The following is a 19,764-nucleotide window of genomic DNA, read 5'->3' on the forward strand; positions in this document are numbered from 1 at the left end:
AATTATTTGTACTAACCTTTCGTGCCTACAGGATCGAGTTTTAGCTTTTTGATCCTAGGGTGACAATGAATGGTCATATATATATATTCAAGTTAATCAATAACTTGAATATATATATATATATATATATATATATATATATATATATATATATATATATATATATATATATATATATATATATTGACGTCTGGTTTTCTGACTGTAATACCGCTGGGGGCTGAGCCAGAGGCAATCTTTTCAACTTAGATTATTTTGCTTATTACATTTACATAAATTTTCTTGATTTTTTGTTAGTTTGTAATTATTTATAAATGTAAAATGTCATATTTTCAGTGAATAAATCTGTAAATAAATCGAGAATAGCTGTGTCTAATGGGTTGAATACAGAAAAGAATACACCAAATATTTATTTATAAGTAATAATACAGTATTATACAACTATTTATATATGTAAAATGGTAAAGTTTGTAGAGTTAAAAAAGTAGCTTGTAACACCATATGGCTTTCATCGTGGTGTTTTACAGTGGTATGATAAGATTAGATGATGATAGCATTTGACGGGAGTCACCATAACATGTGTTATGCAACTGCAATCGTCTCTCTCTCTCTCTCTCTCTCTCTCTCTCTCTCTCTCTCTCTCTCTCTCTCTCTCTCTCTCTCCTTTTGGCAACACTTTCAGCAAATCATCACCATTTGTATCTCCTAAACCTTCTGCGGACGAGCTGCGGGGCGGCTGTGGCCAGCTGCCGGGTGTCCTTGGCCAGCTGCCGAGTGTTCTTGGCCAGCTTCGGGTCGGAAGTATCCCCAGGCACCGTTCTTGGCCTGGCCCTGGGCGTGGACCTCGGGGGCCTTGAAGACAACATCAGACCAACACCCTCTGCGCACCGACTGGATACTGTTGTCGTACATCCCTACTTGCGTCACCTGCCACCCAGGGAGAGACCATACGTCACAACATGTGCAGTGCAACAATGCAATATTGATAATAATAATCGATGTTTTGCAACAATGTGCAATGCTATACGGAATAGAAGCATAGGCAATACTCAGGGGAAAGTGCTAATCTATTACGATTGTATAACACTTGGGAGGGATAGGGGGGACAGGAATTTAAGATAAGACGGAGGAAAGGATTGGTGCCCAATCACTTGGACGGTCGAGGATTGAACGCCTCTTACTTACATCTGGGTAGATGCCCAAGTTGAGGACCTCCCCGCTGGAGCTGACGTCGTGGACTGTGTTAGGGTAGAGACACACGCTCCTGCCCGAGTACGACGGTCCGCTGTTCAAGACAAACACCAAGTTAAGAACCGGCGTCTTAATAAGAAGTTATTACTGAGGAATTCACATGCATCCAGGACCGGTTGGTCTCTGGTGGTTTTGATCCAGTTAAGACCCTGTGTCGTGTATAATATAACTGCTGCTGCTAAGTGCTACAATTTAATACTTGGTGCTAAATTGACCTGTAGGGTTAATGACCGGGGTAAAATATTGCAACACAGAACACAATAATGTAAATTAATTTATGACTTCTACGATGTGTCTTAATCGTTGCTCAAACGCTTCTGTCCTGCTACGGGAATTAAACCAATCAGCTGTGACTTAACTGCTCAAAAGCTGCTGAAAAGATCTAATGTTTTGTACAATGGATAGACTTATGAACATTTAAGGAAATGCAAAAATTTAACATCCAGGCCTAAGTAGCCTTATAAATAATATATGCAGTTTCAAGGCTTTATTGAACACTCAACCACAGAAGGTGTGCAGTCTTAGGAGGATATTACCTAAAATCTCTACGCCTCGAGGTGAACGAGATTGAAGAATGAACTCACTCGTAGAAGGTCCAGGCGGAGGTGCCCGTGAGGAGGATGGCGGAGACCTGGCCCTGGAGGTTGCCGAAGAAGTTGCTGTCGGTGGTGCCATAGAACTCACTGCCAGTGAAGTACTGGCCCTGGTACACCGTCCAAGTGTCGCAGCCAAGGCAGTCCGGACTCCCTCCGTACCGCAGCGATGAGAACTGCGGTGTTACAGAAATAGATAAATAGATAAATATGATATATATACATATAGGATTATATTCAGCTTGAGTCATACTGAAAGACTTAACCTCGGACAGCATCCCAACATACCCAGAGAGAGAGAGAGACAGAGAGACAGAGAGACAGAGAGACAGAGAGACAGAGAGACAGAGAGACAGAGAGAGAGAGGGAGGGAGGGGGGAGTAAAGCACGTAATCAATGGCAGGTGGAACATGTAAACAGAATAACTTCATCACACATGAGGAGCTGGAACATGTTAAGCACGTCTTTCAGGAATCTGGTCAAGGAATCGTCTAGGGCATTATTCGCCACCTACGTTATCCAGTACCAAAGTACAAGGGAGGGGGGCTATTCTCCCGTCGTTAGAGAGTAGACCTGATCACGACATTAACGACTATAAGAGACCGAATGAACGATGACGGTGAGTTCAGCTTACGGACGGAAACTGTTCCCAGGTGGGAACAGAATAAAGGTCACAGGTGGTGACAGGTAATAGGTCGAGACAGAACGAGGGGTCAATGATGGACAGACGGAGACGACATAGATGGACACAGAACTCGAAGACTCGGGAAAGTCAGGCGTCACTAGACAAGCTCCTTCTAAAAGGCGTCACCCAGGAGCTGAAGCACAATATCTGCGTATATGTAGGAGCAGGGCCGGGTTTAGGCATAAACTAAGTTACAGCTTAGGGTCTCATGGTCTGCTACAATTTAAATTTAGTTTTCAGTGTTAATCATTTCATAGCTTTCAAATTACATATTAAGCTTGCAATTGCAAGTTTAAAGAGCATTTTACTCATAAATTAAATTCTTTCAGTCATTCGACTCACAGGGCACGAATTTCAAGTATTTTTTATATAGCAAAATGTCTTTAAACTGAATAATGAAAGATTTATAATAAAACTCTAAAGAAGCAACCCCTAACCTTCCATCTTTGCACAGGTTTGGTATTCATTTTGGCGGCATTCTTGTCGAGTTCAGTTGTTACAGTCTTATTCTCTTTTAACAATTGTCAAATATGGCCTCAACAGCATCACGCAGCTAAGGGTCTCTACTGTTTCCTATAGCTTATGGTGTCATTAGTTTGTCATAGCTTAGGGCTTATAAAGCTTTCCAATAGCTCAGGGCCTCACCTTGTCTAAATCCGCCCTTATGTACGAGCAGGAATAAGAATGCAAAACACTCACCACGTCGTCGTAGCTATTGTCAAAGTTGCTGAAGTAATCGAAGCCATGGAGCCAGTAGACGCTGCCACTGGAGGCCAAGTTGTAGTCCTCATCCTCGTAGTAAAACCAGCTGGGGAAGGAGCATTCTCTTAGTCCACGGGAGGAGGAGGGGTTGGGAAGTAAGGGAAAGGGGTTGAGGATGAAGGGGTGGGGGGACGAAGGAAGGTGGGGAAAGGCATTAGGAGTAAGGTGGGTGGGGCAGTGGAAGGATATAAACAGAAATGAAAAAGACATAAACGGGGAAGAAATTTTTATATGAAACCAGTAGAAAATCCACCCCCAACTAAAGGAACTCACATGCCGGTGACGGTGGCGCTGGAGATGGTATTGTCGAAGTTGTATAGTCCCAGGTCCGGGACGTAATCGGAGAAGGTCTGGAATGAACCTCCTTTGTTGAATCCACTATAGCAGGTGGTATAGTGGACCGAACCCACGGCGGCTGTGGGAAAGTGAACTGTGCTTAGTGAGTGTTGGAAGCGCAGTAGAGCAGACAGGGCAGGGTTAGGGGTTCTTGTTGGTGTAAGGGGTCGCACTTAGAGGGTTGTGAGGTATGTGGGTGGTGTTGTTGGGCAGCACTGAGGTGTTGACGTGGCTGGGTTGTGCAGAGGGAGGTAGAACGTTGTGATGGATGTGTAGTACATGGCTACATGCATAGCAGTGCAGGGGGTTACTATATAGTGTGTGAGATTGGAAGGACGTCTTCGTGTGGGGATTTAATGGATCCTTTTATTTTTGTGGGAAAGGAGCACAGCTTAAAGTGTGGTATCGGAGAGTCTCTGTATAAAATCTTACGAGTAAAGCCTTTGATTCTAACTTCATAGTGTGTGAAAGGCTGCTGAGGAAATAATGATAATAATATTTGAGTATGACTGTTGTTGTTCCTGATGATGATTTAGGGCCCACGGTGGAAGAACTGCCAGATGCGTGTCCGAAAACAACAAACCTGCACATCGTCTGTCGGTGGAAAACATTTGTCCTATGCACAGGTTTCCAGATAAACACACTGTTAGGCAGAATCACGGTGGCCCCACGCAGAGTAGCTGTAAAACACCCAGTGATCCCAAGGCGATATGTCTTGAAACTGAATAATGAAAGTCATTATTCACTCATTCTACGAACTGTGGGTAGCCGGACAAAGTCGTAACCTAACAGCAGACTTGTCGAGATGAACCCTCTTAATTTAAACTCTAGCCCAGTCTTGCAACAACGCAGTAAAGTCTTCCAGTGACATCTGGCGGAAAAAGAGCCAGACGCCCACCACGCCCCAAGAGCACACCAAGAGCCCATCAAGACATCTCCGGCACCTCTTGGCCAAGCCAGCGCTGGACACCATCTTCTCACCTAACGATCCAACCGGACAACTGAAAAAGTTACCCACTTCCCTTTGACTCCAGGGAATAACTGCGTCAAGCTTCACATCCATCTAGGCCGCTAAAGATGAATGCCCCACAGCAGTATAGAGACGCAGTGGTCAAAATCGCGTCACGGTGTCCGTTGGTTTCAAGGCGTCTAAGCTGAATCGGTTAAGAATTAGTAGGGAATCCACTGAAAGTTCTTTATATCATAGTATCCCAACCTAAAGTTGTGGTTTTCTTTAATTATAGAAAATCAAGGCAGTATAAACTTAAGTAAAACATATTCCTCTTTATTGAATAACATTAATAGAAATATAGTCTTGTTTAGCATTGTCGGGGAGAGAAAGCCTATTCAGCTTGTTGAGGTCCCACTAGGTCAACGACTGACCATATATAGCATGCTACCCACAGTATTTGTCTAACTCTTAAGTACCTATGTGATGCTAGGTGTATTCGTTTGCCTTGTTCGGGGTAGAAGGTAGACACAGTAGTCGCTTCTGTATATATTTATTGACCGAGATAGCAAGGTATATATCTGCCTAGCCGAGGTCCTTCTACTCTGAGTCTGTGAGGATAACTGAGGCTGCTGGGAGCATGGCTTGATGCTCCTCTGTCTGGCATGACGTCAGAGGCCTACTTGCCTGTGACTGGTTACATTTCAACTGACAGAATTTGAGTATAACAGGTGAACAGAGGCATCAGATATAAGGAAACGTGTCCAAACGTCTCACCCTACCTGGGAATCGAACTCTGGTACAATTGTGAATCAACTGCACTCTATACTATAAGTTAATAATAATAATAATAGTTCAATCGATAAAAATATGCAAAGAATAATGTTAGAGAGTTTACATGCAAAGGAGAAGACGTTCTATTATATAAATATATAACGGAAAAAAGACATTTGAAACAACAGCTCATTTGGCTCGGTGTTTAAATGACTCTTAGGTAGTCCCAGAGTCCTGGAGCAGCCTTGGAGTCGACACCAGAAATCTCAACTACAACCACACTCACCTTTAGGTAAGGCGGCAGCGGCGGTGATGAAGAGAAGTAAAAGAATCTTCATGTTGGTTGAAGAGACGCGGTGCTGGAGAATGCTGGTGAAGGTTGTGAGGAGTGCTGATGACCCCCGAGTCACCTATACTTATATCTGTGTAGTGACAGAGGGTGTGAGAGCCCGCCAGCCCTCACCTGCTCCTACTCCCACGGGTTACTGCGTACTAATTTTTACCTGGGGATTAGTAGCAGCACTTCTTTACATCCATTTATGTTGAGCACTTCATTTTGGGAGAATGAATATGGTTGCTTGATGATTCTACAACACTAAGCAACCAAATGTAAACCAACTAAGCCCTGCTCGTGTAAGTCAAGCTCTCCTCTCCGGCAGATTTTGATAGAACCTTCGGGCTGTTAGGTAAATTATTTGATACACAACATAAAGTAACAATAAAGATTGAATGTTTTAATTTAAATGAGTATTTTTTGTTTTTGTTTTTATTTCTTAATTTGCATCGAGAGGCAGGTTTATTATCATATCATCCTTTACAAATGATTATATCATCTGTGGGAACCGACCTGTGAGATTTATATTTATTTTAATTTATATGAATATATATAGAATTTATATTTACGTTAATTTATATACTTCGATAGCAATTTGTATAATGATAAGTGGACTGTATTTCTGCAATAATCTCATAATCTCACAAATCGATCCTCTACACATTAGGGGGGTTTATATTAATTTAATTTATATATATGCAGCCAATCAAACTACAGTATTAGACTACATACATTGAAGAGGTTCCTTATCTTATAGTACAGCAGGTCTTAGTCCACCAGATATAACTAGGTTGTAGACACCACATTTTCCCTCTTTGAGGTAGCTTCCATCACCCTGGTAACTGATGCACAAAGCATGCTTCCTCGTCTTGACCTGTCAAAAGGGCGCTAGCTGTAAAGCCAGAATCCTATATATGACAGGTATATCAGAGAAACACTGTACATGGAACAATAAAGACCTGGCTTAATTACCTTTAGTTTGAGGCTGCCTCGTGCTCTAACCGGTTCACCTTATATACTGACATTAATGGCCATAAATGATAGATAAATGGGTTTCGGTAGAACACTTAACTTGAATTTGTTGACAGCGTGTGATAATGGTACACCTTTGGTTTCCATAACACTTCGTCCAAGTAAAATTAACAGGAGCCGTATTTGCTCCCGTGAGCCTCTGGTCTATATATAAATAATGGCTGCCCCTCCTTCCTCACTGACGCCTGGCTTACATTGTCTAGATGACAGAAAGTGATAGAAGGGTCACATTTACTCTACTTTAATATTGATAATTAAGTTAATTTATATGAGATGTTTTTATGATGGTAAAGTACAAAGACTAATGTATTTAAGAATAATTCCCAGCAGAATAGCTGGTGAAATTATAATAGTATGTGGTGATGATATCCCCTTTTCTATAGACGGTAATTCCACTACAAGTTACGTTTTCTATGGGTTAACTTGTTTATACAATACAGCTATTATCTGTCTGTATGATATATTAAATGGTGTCGGATTTTCCGACATCATCCTTTGTAGATGACACTAGGATTTTCATGAGAGTTGGCAACATAGAGGACACGGCAAACCTCCAATCAGATGTAGATCAGGTCTTTCTATGGGCTACAGAAAATAATATGGTGTTTAACGAGGATAAGTTCCAGCTCATGCGCTATGGAAAAATTGAAAATATAAAAACAGAAACCACGTACAAAACTCAGGCAAATCATAACATAGAACGAAAAGGCAATGTAAAGGATCTGGGTGTACTCATGTCGGAAGACCTTACCTTTAAAGAACACAATAAAGTAGCCGTCACAACTGCAAGAAAAATGACAGGTTGGATAACAAGAACTTTTCACACTAGAGATGCTATACCGATGATGATACTTTTCAAAACGCTTGTGCTCTCTAGAGTGGAGTACTGCTGCACAATGACAGCCCCTTTCAAAGCTGGAGAAATTGCTGACCTGGAGAGCGTGCAGAGATCCTTTACTGCTAGAATCCACTCAGTAAAACATCTAAATTACTGGGACCGACTAAAGAGCCTAAATCTGTACTCCCTTGAGCGCAGGCGGGAGAGATACATAATAATTTACACGTGGAAAATAATTGAGGGGCTGGTCCCAAACCTGCACACAGAAATAACATCACATGAGACCAGAAGACATGGCAGGATGTGCAGAATACTCCCGTTGAAAAGCAGAGGTGCAACAGGTACTCTGAGAGAGAACTCTATCAACATCAGAGGCCCGAGACTGTTCAACACGCTTCCACTACACATAAGGGGCATAACTGGCCGACCCCTCACAGTGTTCAAGAGAGAACTGGATAAGCACCTCCAAAGGATACCTGATCAACCAGGCGGTGACTCATACGTCAGGCTGCGAGCAGCCGCGTCCAACAGCCTGGTTGATCAGTCCAGCAACCAGGAGGCCTGGTCGACGACCGGGCCGCGGGGACACTAAGCCCCGGAAGCACCTCAAGGTAACCTCAAGGTAAGGCATTAGGCAACGTCACTCATCAATGTCTTCGTTTTTTTCTTTTACTTTAGCATGAACACTCATATCTCTGAGGCTGGTGATTAATGAATGATAAAAAATGAGGAGCAAGATTATGAATAGACGCCTTGAGCCAGTCATTTCCTGTTCCCACACTACGGAAACTCTGACAATGATAAAGACCCGGTGATGTTCTCATTACTGTGAGACCTTCGACCCTCATGGACCTCCAGGGCTGTGGAGAGGGGGCTAGACGACCTCCTGTCCTCCAGGGCTATGGAGAGGGTGATAGACGACCTCCTTCCCTCCTTCCCTGTCCTCCAGGGCTATGGAGAGGGTGATAGACGACCTTCTTCCCTCCTTCCCTGTCCTCCAGGGCTATGGAGAGGGTGATAGACGACCCTTCCTCCTTCCCTGTCCTCCAGGGCTATGGAGAGGGTGCTAGACGACCTCCTTCCCTCATTCCCTGTCCGATAGGGCTGGAGTGAGGGTGCTAGACGACCCTCCCTCCCTCCCTGTCCTCCAGAGCTAGGGAGAGCCTTCCTCGTGTTGCCTGGAGGAACAGTCTATATTTTAGGGATAGCGGAGACGCCTGATATCAGTGACGTTATTATGTAATACTGATTTTTCTTTTCTGTGAAATAGCTTCAGTGGGAAACCATAAAGATGTAATGTGTGGCGTTGTTAGATTTACTTTGTATAGTAAGTAGAGGGTGATATAAGTGTCAGAGTATGAGGCACAATGAGCTCGCGAGTGTGAGAGGAAGTGAATGGGTAATTGCGATGATGGGGTGGTGAGAGAGTGATCACTTTAATGAAAGATTATTATTTGTTGTTTTGGCATGAGTTTGCCACGTGACGCAGCCCTCGCCACAGCCACGTGACGCAGCCCTCGCCACAGCCACGTGACGCATCCATCACCACAGCCACGTGACGCAGCCCTCGCCACAGCCACGTGACGCAGCCCTCGCCACACAGTGGCAACGCTGTGTGTGTGGCGGCCATACTGAGGGTTTCCCACATACACTCTGCCCCACATTGTGTGATATGACGTATCTCTCGCTACCTTCGTGTGACACACAGCTGGGATACAAGACTTGAGAATTAACCCATTTAACCCCCTCAAGAAAAATTGGGCAAGTGTCTGCAGGATGATGTCTTGAAGATATGCTACAGGTTATTTACAGGCTGTTACATGCAGTGTTTTTTTTTTAATTTTGCAGACATCAGTGTAAAATATTTTATATTATTGTAAGAGTGAAAGAAATACAGAAGAAAAAAATAAAGTAAAAAATTAATTCAGTTCAGTAATATGATATTCCAAAATTCATCATGGGGGGGTCCCTTTTGACACTATCCAGTGGCACTCTTTACGTTTATGCGAACTCTGACCCAACCATGTTGGGGTATGTATTTTCTTGAGGTTATCTTGAGATGATTTCGGGGATTAGGGGTCTCCGCGGCCCGGTCCTCGACCTGGCCTCCTTCTTTGTTACACATCCCCAGGAAGCAGCTCGTAGCAGCTGTCTAATTATATTCTGAGATAACTCACTTCTCGTTTGGCATTACCTGTTATTCCATTAAATGTATAAATAAATTACCTAAATATTTAAAGTTATATCCAAATCGCTCTGTGTATTTGTGGCTTTACATAAGTTACTCAGTCTTGCCACGAATACTGTCCTATATGTTTAGAATGTCATTTGCATAAATATAAATTATTATTAGTATTCCTGCAGTTCATAATTCAGCTGAGTAGAATCCTAAAGAAAAATGGAGGGGAGGTACCTTTGACAAACCGCCGGTTTCCTGTCCCCATCGAGGCCACTAGTGAGATGGTGACACACAAGTGAATCGGGTGAATTTTGTTTTCATAATTCTAGATGTTAATATATTTAAGTTACTGTTAAGTATTTTACCATAGAAGAAAATGGATATGAACGATAAGCTAAGAAAGCGGAAATATTTATATAGTAACTATGATAAATATTTCTTTGTTCGTTATGCTCGTCATTATCACAATAATAATAACAATATTTTAGTAAAAGTATTGCGCGAAATAATAGTGAAGTTATATGTAGTTATTTCAAAATCTTCTATGGAGTATTATATGTGGGTGTGATTGACCTGAGAGTATTAAAACAGATTTTACTCCTGTCATCGTTATCTGTCAACGTTAATTCAACGTTGACTATTACCCTAGAATATTTTGCCCACTGGGAGAGAGAACAGGAATGATCACCCACTGGAAGAGAGAGATTTGGAGGGAGGGGAAAGAGGCAGAGGGAATAGAAGACAGACAGGCTTGTGCGTCGCCTGGTAACCCACCTAGTAACTCTATGGATGAAAAAACGTCTCCTGTTTTCTGTCCAACATTGCGGCTTGTTGAGTTTGAAGTTAATGCCCCGGGTATGTGTTATATTTAACCATTTAAAGAATTAGTCTGGACTCGAGTAGCTAGTTGAGTCTACCCATGTAAGGCATCCACAAATATACAAGTATGTAGCAGCGCAGAGGAACACCAAGAGATTCTTAATTATTCTTCTCTAAGCTAATGTACCTTTTGATGTGTTCTTCACCCCCACAACAGCATCAAACTGAGTATGACTCGCTTCTGAAAGTCGTTCTAGAAAAAGTTCTTCCTCTCGATGACTCAATATAAAAATTCATTACTACAATTTACAGTTTATTTCATATAAAACATACATTTAAATAATGCTATTTACAAAAGACAAATACTCAATAGGAGACAGGAAACACTGTGTCAAACAGCGCAGCATAAATGTCAGCTGGTCCACTTCCGGCATCACTTGACTAGACACTAAAGGATATAAAATTAAATAAAGAAAATATAGTCCGAGGCAATGTGGAAAGTTGACATCATGCAGAAGGTCGAGAGGTGTCTGGCCCCTTGGGTGTGTTCTCGCCTACAGGAGGTCACTTTCCTCCCCACACTGCAGTGTAGAAGGCGCCCGTCCTCCCAGGCTACTTCCACATTACTCGGTATTCATTGTTTCCGTTCCGCACAAAGATGAAAGATTTCCCGTTGTTGGGCGCCATTGGAAGAAATGTTCGAGAGTTTGTCTCGCTGTTGTTGTGTACCGTTTGTAAGGCGACGGGTGTGTCCCGCTCAGAGGCGGGCGTTGGCGGCTTTGGCGAAGTGACAGGTTGCAGTAGTTGCTTCGAGAGGAATGTGACGGAGAGTAACTGCTGCAGGGATGGCTGACGGGTGCCACGGACACTGTTCACCTGCGGCTGACCTGTGGTAGACAGGACTCTGGTGGTTTCAGGGGAGATAATTGCTGGTGATCGGGCCACTGTCACGCGCTGGGATGTGAATGGTCGTGGAGTAGATGAATAATTAATGTCATTCCCGAGTGGAGCTGGCAGTCTGATGATGGATTTTGGTGTGGTGAGTGGAACTGAGGTGACGATGTTGGGAGGAAGAGTAACGGCAGCGAACTGCTTTGAGACAGGAAAAGCGGAAGGATTAAAGGCTTGGGAAAATAGAGATCCTCTTAAAGTCGTAGCTGGAGGTGGAGTTGTGGTGACGAATTTTAGTATGTCTAGCGATGGAGTCGTGTTGGGGCGTGGAGTCGTCGTCACCTGGATGGGCTGTCGTCGTTGGGGTGAAGTGGAGGGAAGGGAGGGAGGACCTGCCCCCAAATCTAAGATCGACGGTGCTGGAGGAGGTAGAGGCCCTGCCCTCAAACCATCGGCTGGTAAAGCTGGAGGGGTCAGGAAGAATGAAGGGTTAGCAAGGGTGGAGGGCGTTACAGGGACGAAACCTCCTTCGTAATCAGGGAGAGAAGGCGGCTCCCTGAAAGTTTTCTCTCTCTCACCACTCTCATTCTGCTGGGTGGTGAGTCCACCGGCTTCTACACCCACCACTACCACACCTGCTCCCACAACATTCCTACTCAGTGCATTGCCTCCGTCAGCTTTAAAAATTTCAATATCACCTCTGATAATATTACTTCTTCGAATATTGTTTTTGTTGATAAAACTGTGAACATTTCCTGTTTGGATATATTTATTCTGAGGATGAGTTCTATCAATGTTGTTACTCTGACTGTCGTCTGTGATGATATTATTCTGAATATTATCAGGGGTAATATTATTACTTTGAATATTACCTGCAATTATGTTACTTTGAATGTTATTTGTGATGATACTACTTTGAAAATCACTTATGATTTGGTCATGATTTTGGACATGATCTTTGTTAATGTTATTACTCTGGATATTATCCCTGTCAATATTATTATTCCGATAATTGCCTCTGTTATTATTACTTTCAATATTGCCTCTGTTGGCATCATGTAAGTAAGCATGACCTTGGTTAGCGTTGGCAAAACGGACATTGCCTCTATTAGTGCTGTTAAAACGGACACTACCTCTGTTAATAGTGTTGAAACGGACACTACCTCTATTAGTACCGTTCAAACGGGGACTGCTTCTGCTAGCACCGTTATAACGGACACTGCCTCTATTGAAATTCCCGATCAGAGCTGAGCTAGAGTGGGCAGGCTGACCCGTACCTCTGTCAGCGCCGCTGGAGTCCTCTACACCTGGTCTGATGATGTTGCTCTGACTACTACCTGTAAGGCGGCTGGTCTCAATACTGCCCTTATCAATCACAGTATTTTGTGGGATGCTGTTGCTAACGAAGTTACTGTCAGGAGGGAGAATTTGATCAGCAATTTGAAGGTTGCCTGGGTTAAAAGTGTTAGTTTGACGGCTATCTGTATCGAAATGATTGCTCTCAGGATTAACTATGTTTAAGTTGTTAATCTGATGTGTTTTTGTATTTAAATTGTTATTAGTCTGATGGTTACCTGTGTTGATATTATCCCTCTGATGGTTACCCGTGTTGAAATTATCCCTCTGATGACTACCTATGTTGAAATTATCCGTCTGGTGGTAACCTGTGTTGAAATTATCCCTCTGGTGATTACCTGTGTTGAAATTATCCGTCTGGTGGTTACCTGTGTTGAAATTATCCCTCTGGTGATTACCTGTGTTGAAATTATCCGTCTGGTGGTTACCTGTGTTGAAATTATCCCTCTGAATGTTACCTGTGTTGAAATTATCCCTCTGGTGGTTACCTGTGTTGAAATTATCCGTCTGGTGGTTACCTGTGTTGAAATTATCCCTCTGGTGATTACCTGTGTTGAAATTATCCGTCTGGTGGTTACCTGTGTTGAAATTATCCCTCTGGTGGTTACCTGTGTTGAAATTATCCGTCTGGTGGTTACCTGTGTTGAAATTATCCCTCTGGTGGTTACCTGTGTTGAAATTATCCGTCTGGTGGTTACCTGTGTTGAAATTATCCCTCTGGTGGTTACCTGTGTTGAAATTATCCGTCTGGTGGTTACCTGTGTTGAAATTATCCCTCTGGTGGTTACCTGTGTTGAAATTATCCGTCTGATGGTTACCTGTGTTGAAATTATCCCTCTGGTGGTTACCTGTGTTGAAATTATTATCAGTCAGATGATCACCTATGTTGAAATTATTGTTCTGAGGGTTTTCTTTGTTGAAATTATTGGTCTTTGAGCTACCTGTGTTGAAATTGTTAGTCTGAGGGTTGTTCCTCTTGAAATCATCCGTCTGATTATTACGTGTGTTGAAATTATTGCTCTGAAGATTATATGTGTTGAAATTACTATGAGGATTAACTGTGTAGACATTATCAGGTTGAGAGTTACCTTTGTTAAAATTTTTAATTACCTGGTTATTAGAGTGAGTGCCTCCTACATTAATATTGTCAATCTGGTGATTAATTGTGTTTAAATTTTTTGACTGAAGGTTACCAATGTTAACATTATTAATCTCAGGGAGTCCTGTGTTTACATTGTTAATCTCAGGGGGTCCTGTGTTTACATTGTTAATCTCAGGGGGTCCTGTGTTTACATTGTTAATCTCAGGGGGTCCTGTGTTTACATTGTTAATCTCAGGGGGTCCTGTGTTTACATTGTTAATCTGAGGCTTGTCCGTGTTTAAATGATTAGTTTTATGCTGGTCTATGTTAAAGTTATTAATTGAATGGTTACTTGTATTTAAATTATTGTCTAAAGATTTACCTGTATTAAAATTATCAGCTTGAGAATGACCTGTGTCGAAATTACTAATCTCGAAGCTACGTGTGCTAAAATTATTGGTCTGAGGGTCACCTACATTCACATGATTAGTCTGCAAATTATTTGTACCAAAAGTACTAGTCCTGTCATTACCTCTGTCAGTGGTAACAAGTCGTGAATCTCCTCCAGCTGGACGGGACTGTGGGCTGCCAAAAGCAGTGAAGAAAGGAGAAAGTGGCGTGGTGCCCTGTGGGTGAGAAGATGGAGTAGGGGAACTCCTGACGTTGCTGAAGAAGGTGCTCCTTGTCGGCTGTGTAGAGGTTGGTGTGCCTCGAGTAAAATAATTTGGGAAGGTGGTGGGCTGGGTAGACTTTACTGGGTCTAACGTCTTGAGAGTTGAAGATATTTGGGAGCCTTGGAATGTGTTTTGGATGATATTTTGTCGTGGCTGCACCGAAAAAGGCAAAGGTGTTGCAAGAGCTGGAACATGGATGTCCTGGATAGAGTTAATGAATGGTGGTCTGCTGGACGTCAGAGGTTTGAGGGTGCTGGAAGGTGAGTGAAAGTCCTGGTGGGCCGTGTCCGGTGTACGAGTGGGCCTGTTCGCTGAGAATAAGCGGAAGAAGGGAGCTCTAGTGGTAGGTGGGAGGTGAGGTTGGGACGTCACTCCAATGCGGGAAAAGTCTGAGTTTGGGTTGTTTTGGCTGGACTGGAACGGGAAGTTGTTACTGGAAGTAATCTGGTGAGGCGAGAAGGTTGTTGGACGAGGCTCGAAGGCGAGGCCATTGTTCTGGTCTCCGGCGGTGAAGAACTGATTGTTATCATTGTTTATGGTAAAAGGTCTGGAGGAGGACACGCGACGAGGGCTGGAAGAGGACGGGGAGTGGAAGGATGGATTAGGGGTGATGGAACCAGACTGGGAAAGGAAAGGCGTGGTAGAGGACGGGAGCCGCCTGAAGTCAAATGTCGTTGGCGAAGTGAAAGCGACCCTCGAAGGTGCTGGAGTCGGGGAGAAGCTGGATATCGTTGGGGAATGCCGAGACACTCCGAACCCTGAAAGAGGAGGTGACACGCCTCCCTGAGTGGGCGAGAGGCGGGATAATGTGGGCGATGGAGAGAAGGTTGGTGAGGGGAGCGTTGGGCTGAACTGTGGAGGTCTACTTGTGGAAAACACTTGACCTGGAGAATTAAATAACACATTATTAGACTGCACACGGCTCTGGTCTGGTTGAAAGTGTCCTCTCTGGCTGTGAATTCCAAAACTCTCGTCTGGTTCATCGTCGACTGACTGACGGGGCGAGCCAAGTCTTAGCGTGTTGGTAAACGAGGTTCCTGGTCCGAGCGAGTTGGTAAACGAGGTTCCTGGTCCGAGAGAATTGGTGAACGAGGTTCCTGGCCTGGACGAGCTAGGGAATGAGGCTCCTGGCCTGGGCGAGCTAGGGAATGAGGCTCCTGGCCTGGGCGAGCTAGGGAATGAGGCTCCTGGCCTGGAAGAGCTAGGGAATGAGGTTCCTGGCCTGGGCGAGCTAGGGAATGAGACTCCTGGCCTGGAAGAGCTAGGGAATGAGGCTCCTGGCCTGGAAGAGCTAGGGAATGAGGTTCCTGACCTGGGCGAGCTTGAGAATGAGGCTCCTGGCCTGGGCGAGTTGGTGAACGCCGTTCCTGACCCAAACGTGTTGGTGAATGAAGCTCCTGGACTTAAGGTATCGAAGGATGGAGGCTGCGGAGTGATGTTGCTGATGAAGGGATGACCTGGTCGCCCCTGAGAGCGGAAAGATGATACACTTGGAGGGGGGGCCGCCGATGTCCCAGACACGGGGTGGGGAGTGGTCACACGCACAGATTCAAAGGGTGTCTGGCTATTGAAGGGGAAATGAGACGATGCAAACTGAGGTGTGCTTGGAGAGGTAGACAAGGACGAACCAGGTGTGCTGAACTGTGACGAACCGGGAGTGCTGAACTGTGACGAACCGGGAGTGCTGAACTGTGACGAACCGGGAGTGCTGAACTGCGATGAACCGGGAGTGCTGAACTGCGACGAACCGGGAGTGCTGAACTGCGACGAACCGGGAGTGCTGAACTGCGATGAACCAGGAGTGCTGAACTGCGACGAACCTGGAGTGCTAAATTGGGATGGACTGGGAGTTGTAAATTGAAATGAACCAGGGAAGCTAAATTGGGACGGCCCAGGAGACGAAAATGGAAATAGACCAGGAGACGATAATGAGATTGGAGCAGGTGTTGAAAACTGGAATGGATCAGGGAAGGTGAATTGAAGTGGATTAGGGGAGGTAAATTGTGAAGAACCGGGAGTGGTAAACTGGAATGGACCGGGAGTGGTAAACTGGGATGGACCAGGAGTGGTAAACTGGGATGGACCAGGAGTGGTAAACTGAGATGGAGTTGGAGACGAGAACTGGAATGGGCCCGGGGTGGTAAACTGGGATGAACCAGGAGTGATAAACTGCGATAGACCGGGAATAGTAAACTGAGATGGAAGTGGAGACGAGAATTGGAATGGACCCGGTGTTGTAAACAGAGAGGGAGCTGGAGTGGAAAACTGATTAGGGGCGAAGACTGGAGGCTGCGATGGGCTCGCTGGGTCAAAAGGAAGGAATTCAGAGAGAGGGGAGTCGGAGAGTCCCGGGACGAGGCTGGCGAAGGGTGGCACTCCCGGGAAGTTAAATGGGAACGGAGTTGAGGGCGTGAATGGGGAGGAACCAGGGAAGAAGGCTGGGGTTACAGATGGGGTGTTAACGAGGGGCGTCGCTGGCTTCGGGGGCGTGGTAGTGGCCGAGTCGCTTTCAGTTGTCGGAAGACGGTTGAATGAGAAGGTGGAGAAGGATGAACTGGGTGGTGGTTTGGTGGATGGAGACTCGCTGTCGTCACTTTCCTGTGGTAGACTTGCTAAATGGGGGCTGAAGGGAGCAGGTGAAGCGAATGGGAAATTGACTGGAGTAGGTCTCAAGGAGTTAGTGGAACCCGGAGAAAAAAATCGAGGCTGATTAGATCTGGGAGAATTCTGTAACACGGGTTTCGGGCGAAGCAGAGCTGTCAAGGGACGCTGGGCGTTTGATGGCAGGGACTCCTCGTCGTAATCGGTGTCCTGCGAATGGTCTTCCATTGCATTTAGGACGTCGTCGTCTTCATCATCCAGGTCCTTTACCGCGTGCTTGGTCGAGGTCACGCGAGGCTTTATCCCAGTGGCTCTAGACGCGGTCGGCCGAGTGAGGCGTGTCCGCGAAGCGGGCGTGACACGTGGTCTTGCTGTGGTCCCAGACCTCATTCTGTTATTGGTTCCACGTTGCCTCGGTTGGTTGAATCGTGGGGTACTGGTGACCTGTGGTGAAGGTGTCACGGCTCCTGGTATACGGGGCGATCCCGCCGGTTTTGGGGTCCTGGTGTTTGGTAAGGCAGCCTGAGCAGAGGGCGACCGGGCTTTAGATGTGCCTGCTGATCTTCCTCTTGATGGTTCAGTTTCCTCTGCCTGTAACTTATGTGAATCTTCTCTGGCCCGACTGGGAGACAAGCGCTTACCCCAACTACCGAGAGAATGCATGTCCTTATGATCGAAATCTGTTAGATCGTAGTCATCGTCAATATCCTCCCTGCCCTCAAGTTCTTGAACGAGTCTCTTGATGGTCACCACCCTCGCACGTCCTCGCTGACCTTCCTTAAACGTCATGGAGACCAGCGCATCTTCTGGAGCAGCGACACCCGCCCTCTGAGAGAAACTCTGAGATGTTTGTGGGTCTGTAGAGGAGTCTGCTCCCACCACCTCCTTCGTCGGGACTGAGTCACCAAAGGAGTCATCTCCCGCGTCAAGAGACTTGGATGGCACTGATGGCTGTTCTCTTTGTCGACGTCCTGCCTCGTCTCTAGCGTTCTGAATATCAGTGAAGTCCTCAGTGACATCCTTAATTAACGAGTCCTCCAGTTCCTCGTCTTCTGATTCTTTCTTGACTTTGAGGCTTAGTTTGCGGGGTCCCGACGCCTCCTGTAGGAACGTTACAGCTTTAAGGACATCGTCGCTAGCCTCCTCCCCTTCCACCCAGGGCACCAGCAGGAAAAGAACCGCTACGCAGGATATCGCCGCCACCTGAAACAGTCAACATAATGTTAGATCTTGACTACCAAGATCTTGATAGTGTTGGGTCACTCCAAGTGATGATGAGTGATCCATACTTCTTTGTGACACGAAGCAAGTAAATACTGTAAGTGAAAATTACAACACAAACCTTACCGTCAGCACAAGGTAATAAATCCCGCATTGTTGTAGGAATGTAATCCCACAACATTTGACTACCTCCTTGGTACTTATATATTACAAGGTGAACATAGGTATTAGGTGAGGGAGGAAGGAAATTATCAGGGTAAAGCGCCAAGCCATTACTACTATATAGCACTTGGAAGGGATCAGGATAAGGATTTGGGATGGGACGAGGAGAAGGAATGGTGCCCAACCACTTAGACGGTCGGGAATTGATCGCCGACATGCATGAAGCGAGATTCTGTCTCGGTCAGGAATTAAACCCAGGATCCCCGACTGTGAGTCGAAAAGTATGTAAATTAATTTCAACTTGTTATTGATGCATAATTATTGCAATTTAGAATCAGCCAATTCTGTTATTACTCCTTTTTGTATATAGCGTTGAGGCAGGACTCCTGCCTACTGCACTTCGTCTGGTACTACAACTTTATTATTTGGATTATCTTCACTGTAAAACGTTACAGTGAAGATAATCACTGTAACTTCACTGTATTGTTAACGTGAATTCTTGCACAGTTTGTCATCCTGTGTGAGTGTGGTGTTATTATATAAGGTCCCTAAGGTGATGGGTGAGTGGCGGTGATGGAATTTAACACGAATTTCCCAAGTCATTGAGGTGACACATCACGAACGAAAGACGCTTCTGTCAGCCAATAGTGATAGTTTGTTGTGGTCGCCGTACTCCAGCGCGGACCCTCATAAGGTTCCCGGCGCCTTTCGCGCCACTCCACCAGAGTCCCTCCGCGTCACTCTTAACGTTAGTCCCTCCGCACCATACCATGAGAGTCCCTCCACATCACTCTCCTCGTGAGCCCCTTCCGCTACTACCTCACAATAAATCACTATAGCTCAGGTGTAAGCAACCAAACTCAAGTATTCCCTCACAGGTTTCTCGTGACAATCGTCCAGGGCGGAGCGAGAAGTTGAAGCCCGTTTCCGTTTTCTCTCAAACCTCAGTAAGTGAATCACGTTTCCCTGATTTATGTACACTTAATACAAGTCTGTCAGTTCCAAGTTAAGAGAGAGAGGCGAGGCCCTTTTACTTTTTTATATAAGTTATTAAATATTCTTTTTCCGTCGTCATCTGTTGCAGAAAAAAATGGCGATGTCACCCTGCGCCCCCACTTTCCCGCCCACCAAGAGGGAGGGCTGGTGAGGTGTGGCGTTTCACCAGGTGTGTTCATTCCTCCAGATGGTGTAGAATGTGGTAGATAAGCACTAACACGCCTCCCACT

General features: G+C 45.1%; 1 protein-coding gene across 1 annotated transcript; it reads right to left on the bottom strand.

The window, feature by feature from the left end:
• Positions 1-394: 394 nt before the first annotated feature.
• LOC123770829 (uncharacterized) lies at positions 395-5,790 on the bottom strand. Its single transcript, XM_045762997.2, has 6 exons — positions 5,637-5,790; positions 3,565-3,706; positions 3,229-3,337; positions 1,836-2,020; positions 1,186-1,285; positions 395-927 (listed from the first exon to the last, which is right to left on the bottom strand). Exons 1-6 carry the CDS (start codon positions 5,686-5,688, stop codon positions 706-708), a joined length of 810 nt encoding a protein of 269 aa, XP_045618953.1. The 5' UTR covers positions 5,689-5,790; the 3' UTR covers positions 395-705.
• Positions 5,791-19,764: the final 13,974 nt, after the last annotated feature.

This window comes from Procambarus clarkii, chromosome 56 (genome assembly GCF_040958095.1).
Source record: "Procambarus clarkii isolate CNS0578487 chromosome 56, FALCON_Pclarkii_2.0, whole genome shotgun sequence".
In the NCBI taxonomy this organism is placed as follows: Eukaryota; Metazoa; Arthropoda; class Malacostraca; order Decapoda; family Cambaridae; genus Procambarus; species Procambarus clarkii.

Coding starts and splice junctions, on each gene's coding strand:
- LOC123770829 (XM_045762997.2), bottom strand. CDS start 5,688: ATGAAGATTCTTTTACTTCTCTTCATCACCGCCGCTGCCGCCTTACCT. Junction 2,021..3,228: donor ACAATAGCTACGACGACGTG/GTGAGTGTTTTG, acceptor GTAACACCGCAG/TTCTCATCGCTGCGGTACGG. Junction 928..1,185: donor ACTTGGGCATCTACCCAGAT/GTAAGTAAGAGG, acceptor CCTGGGTGGCAG/GTGACGCAAGTAGGGATGTA.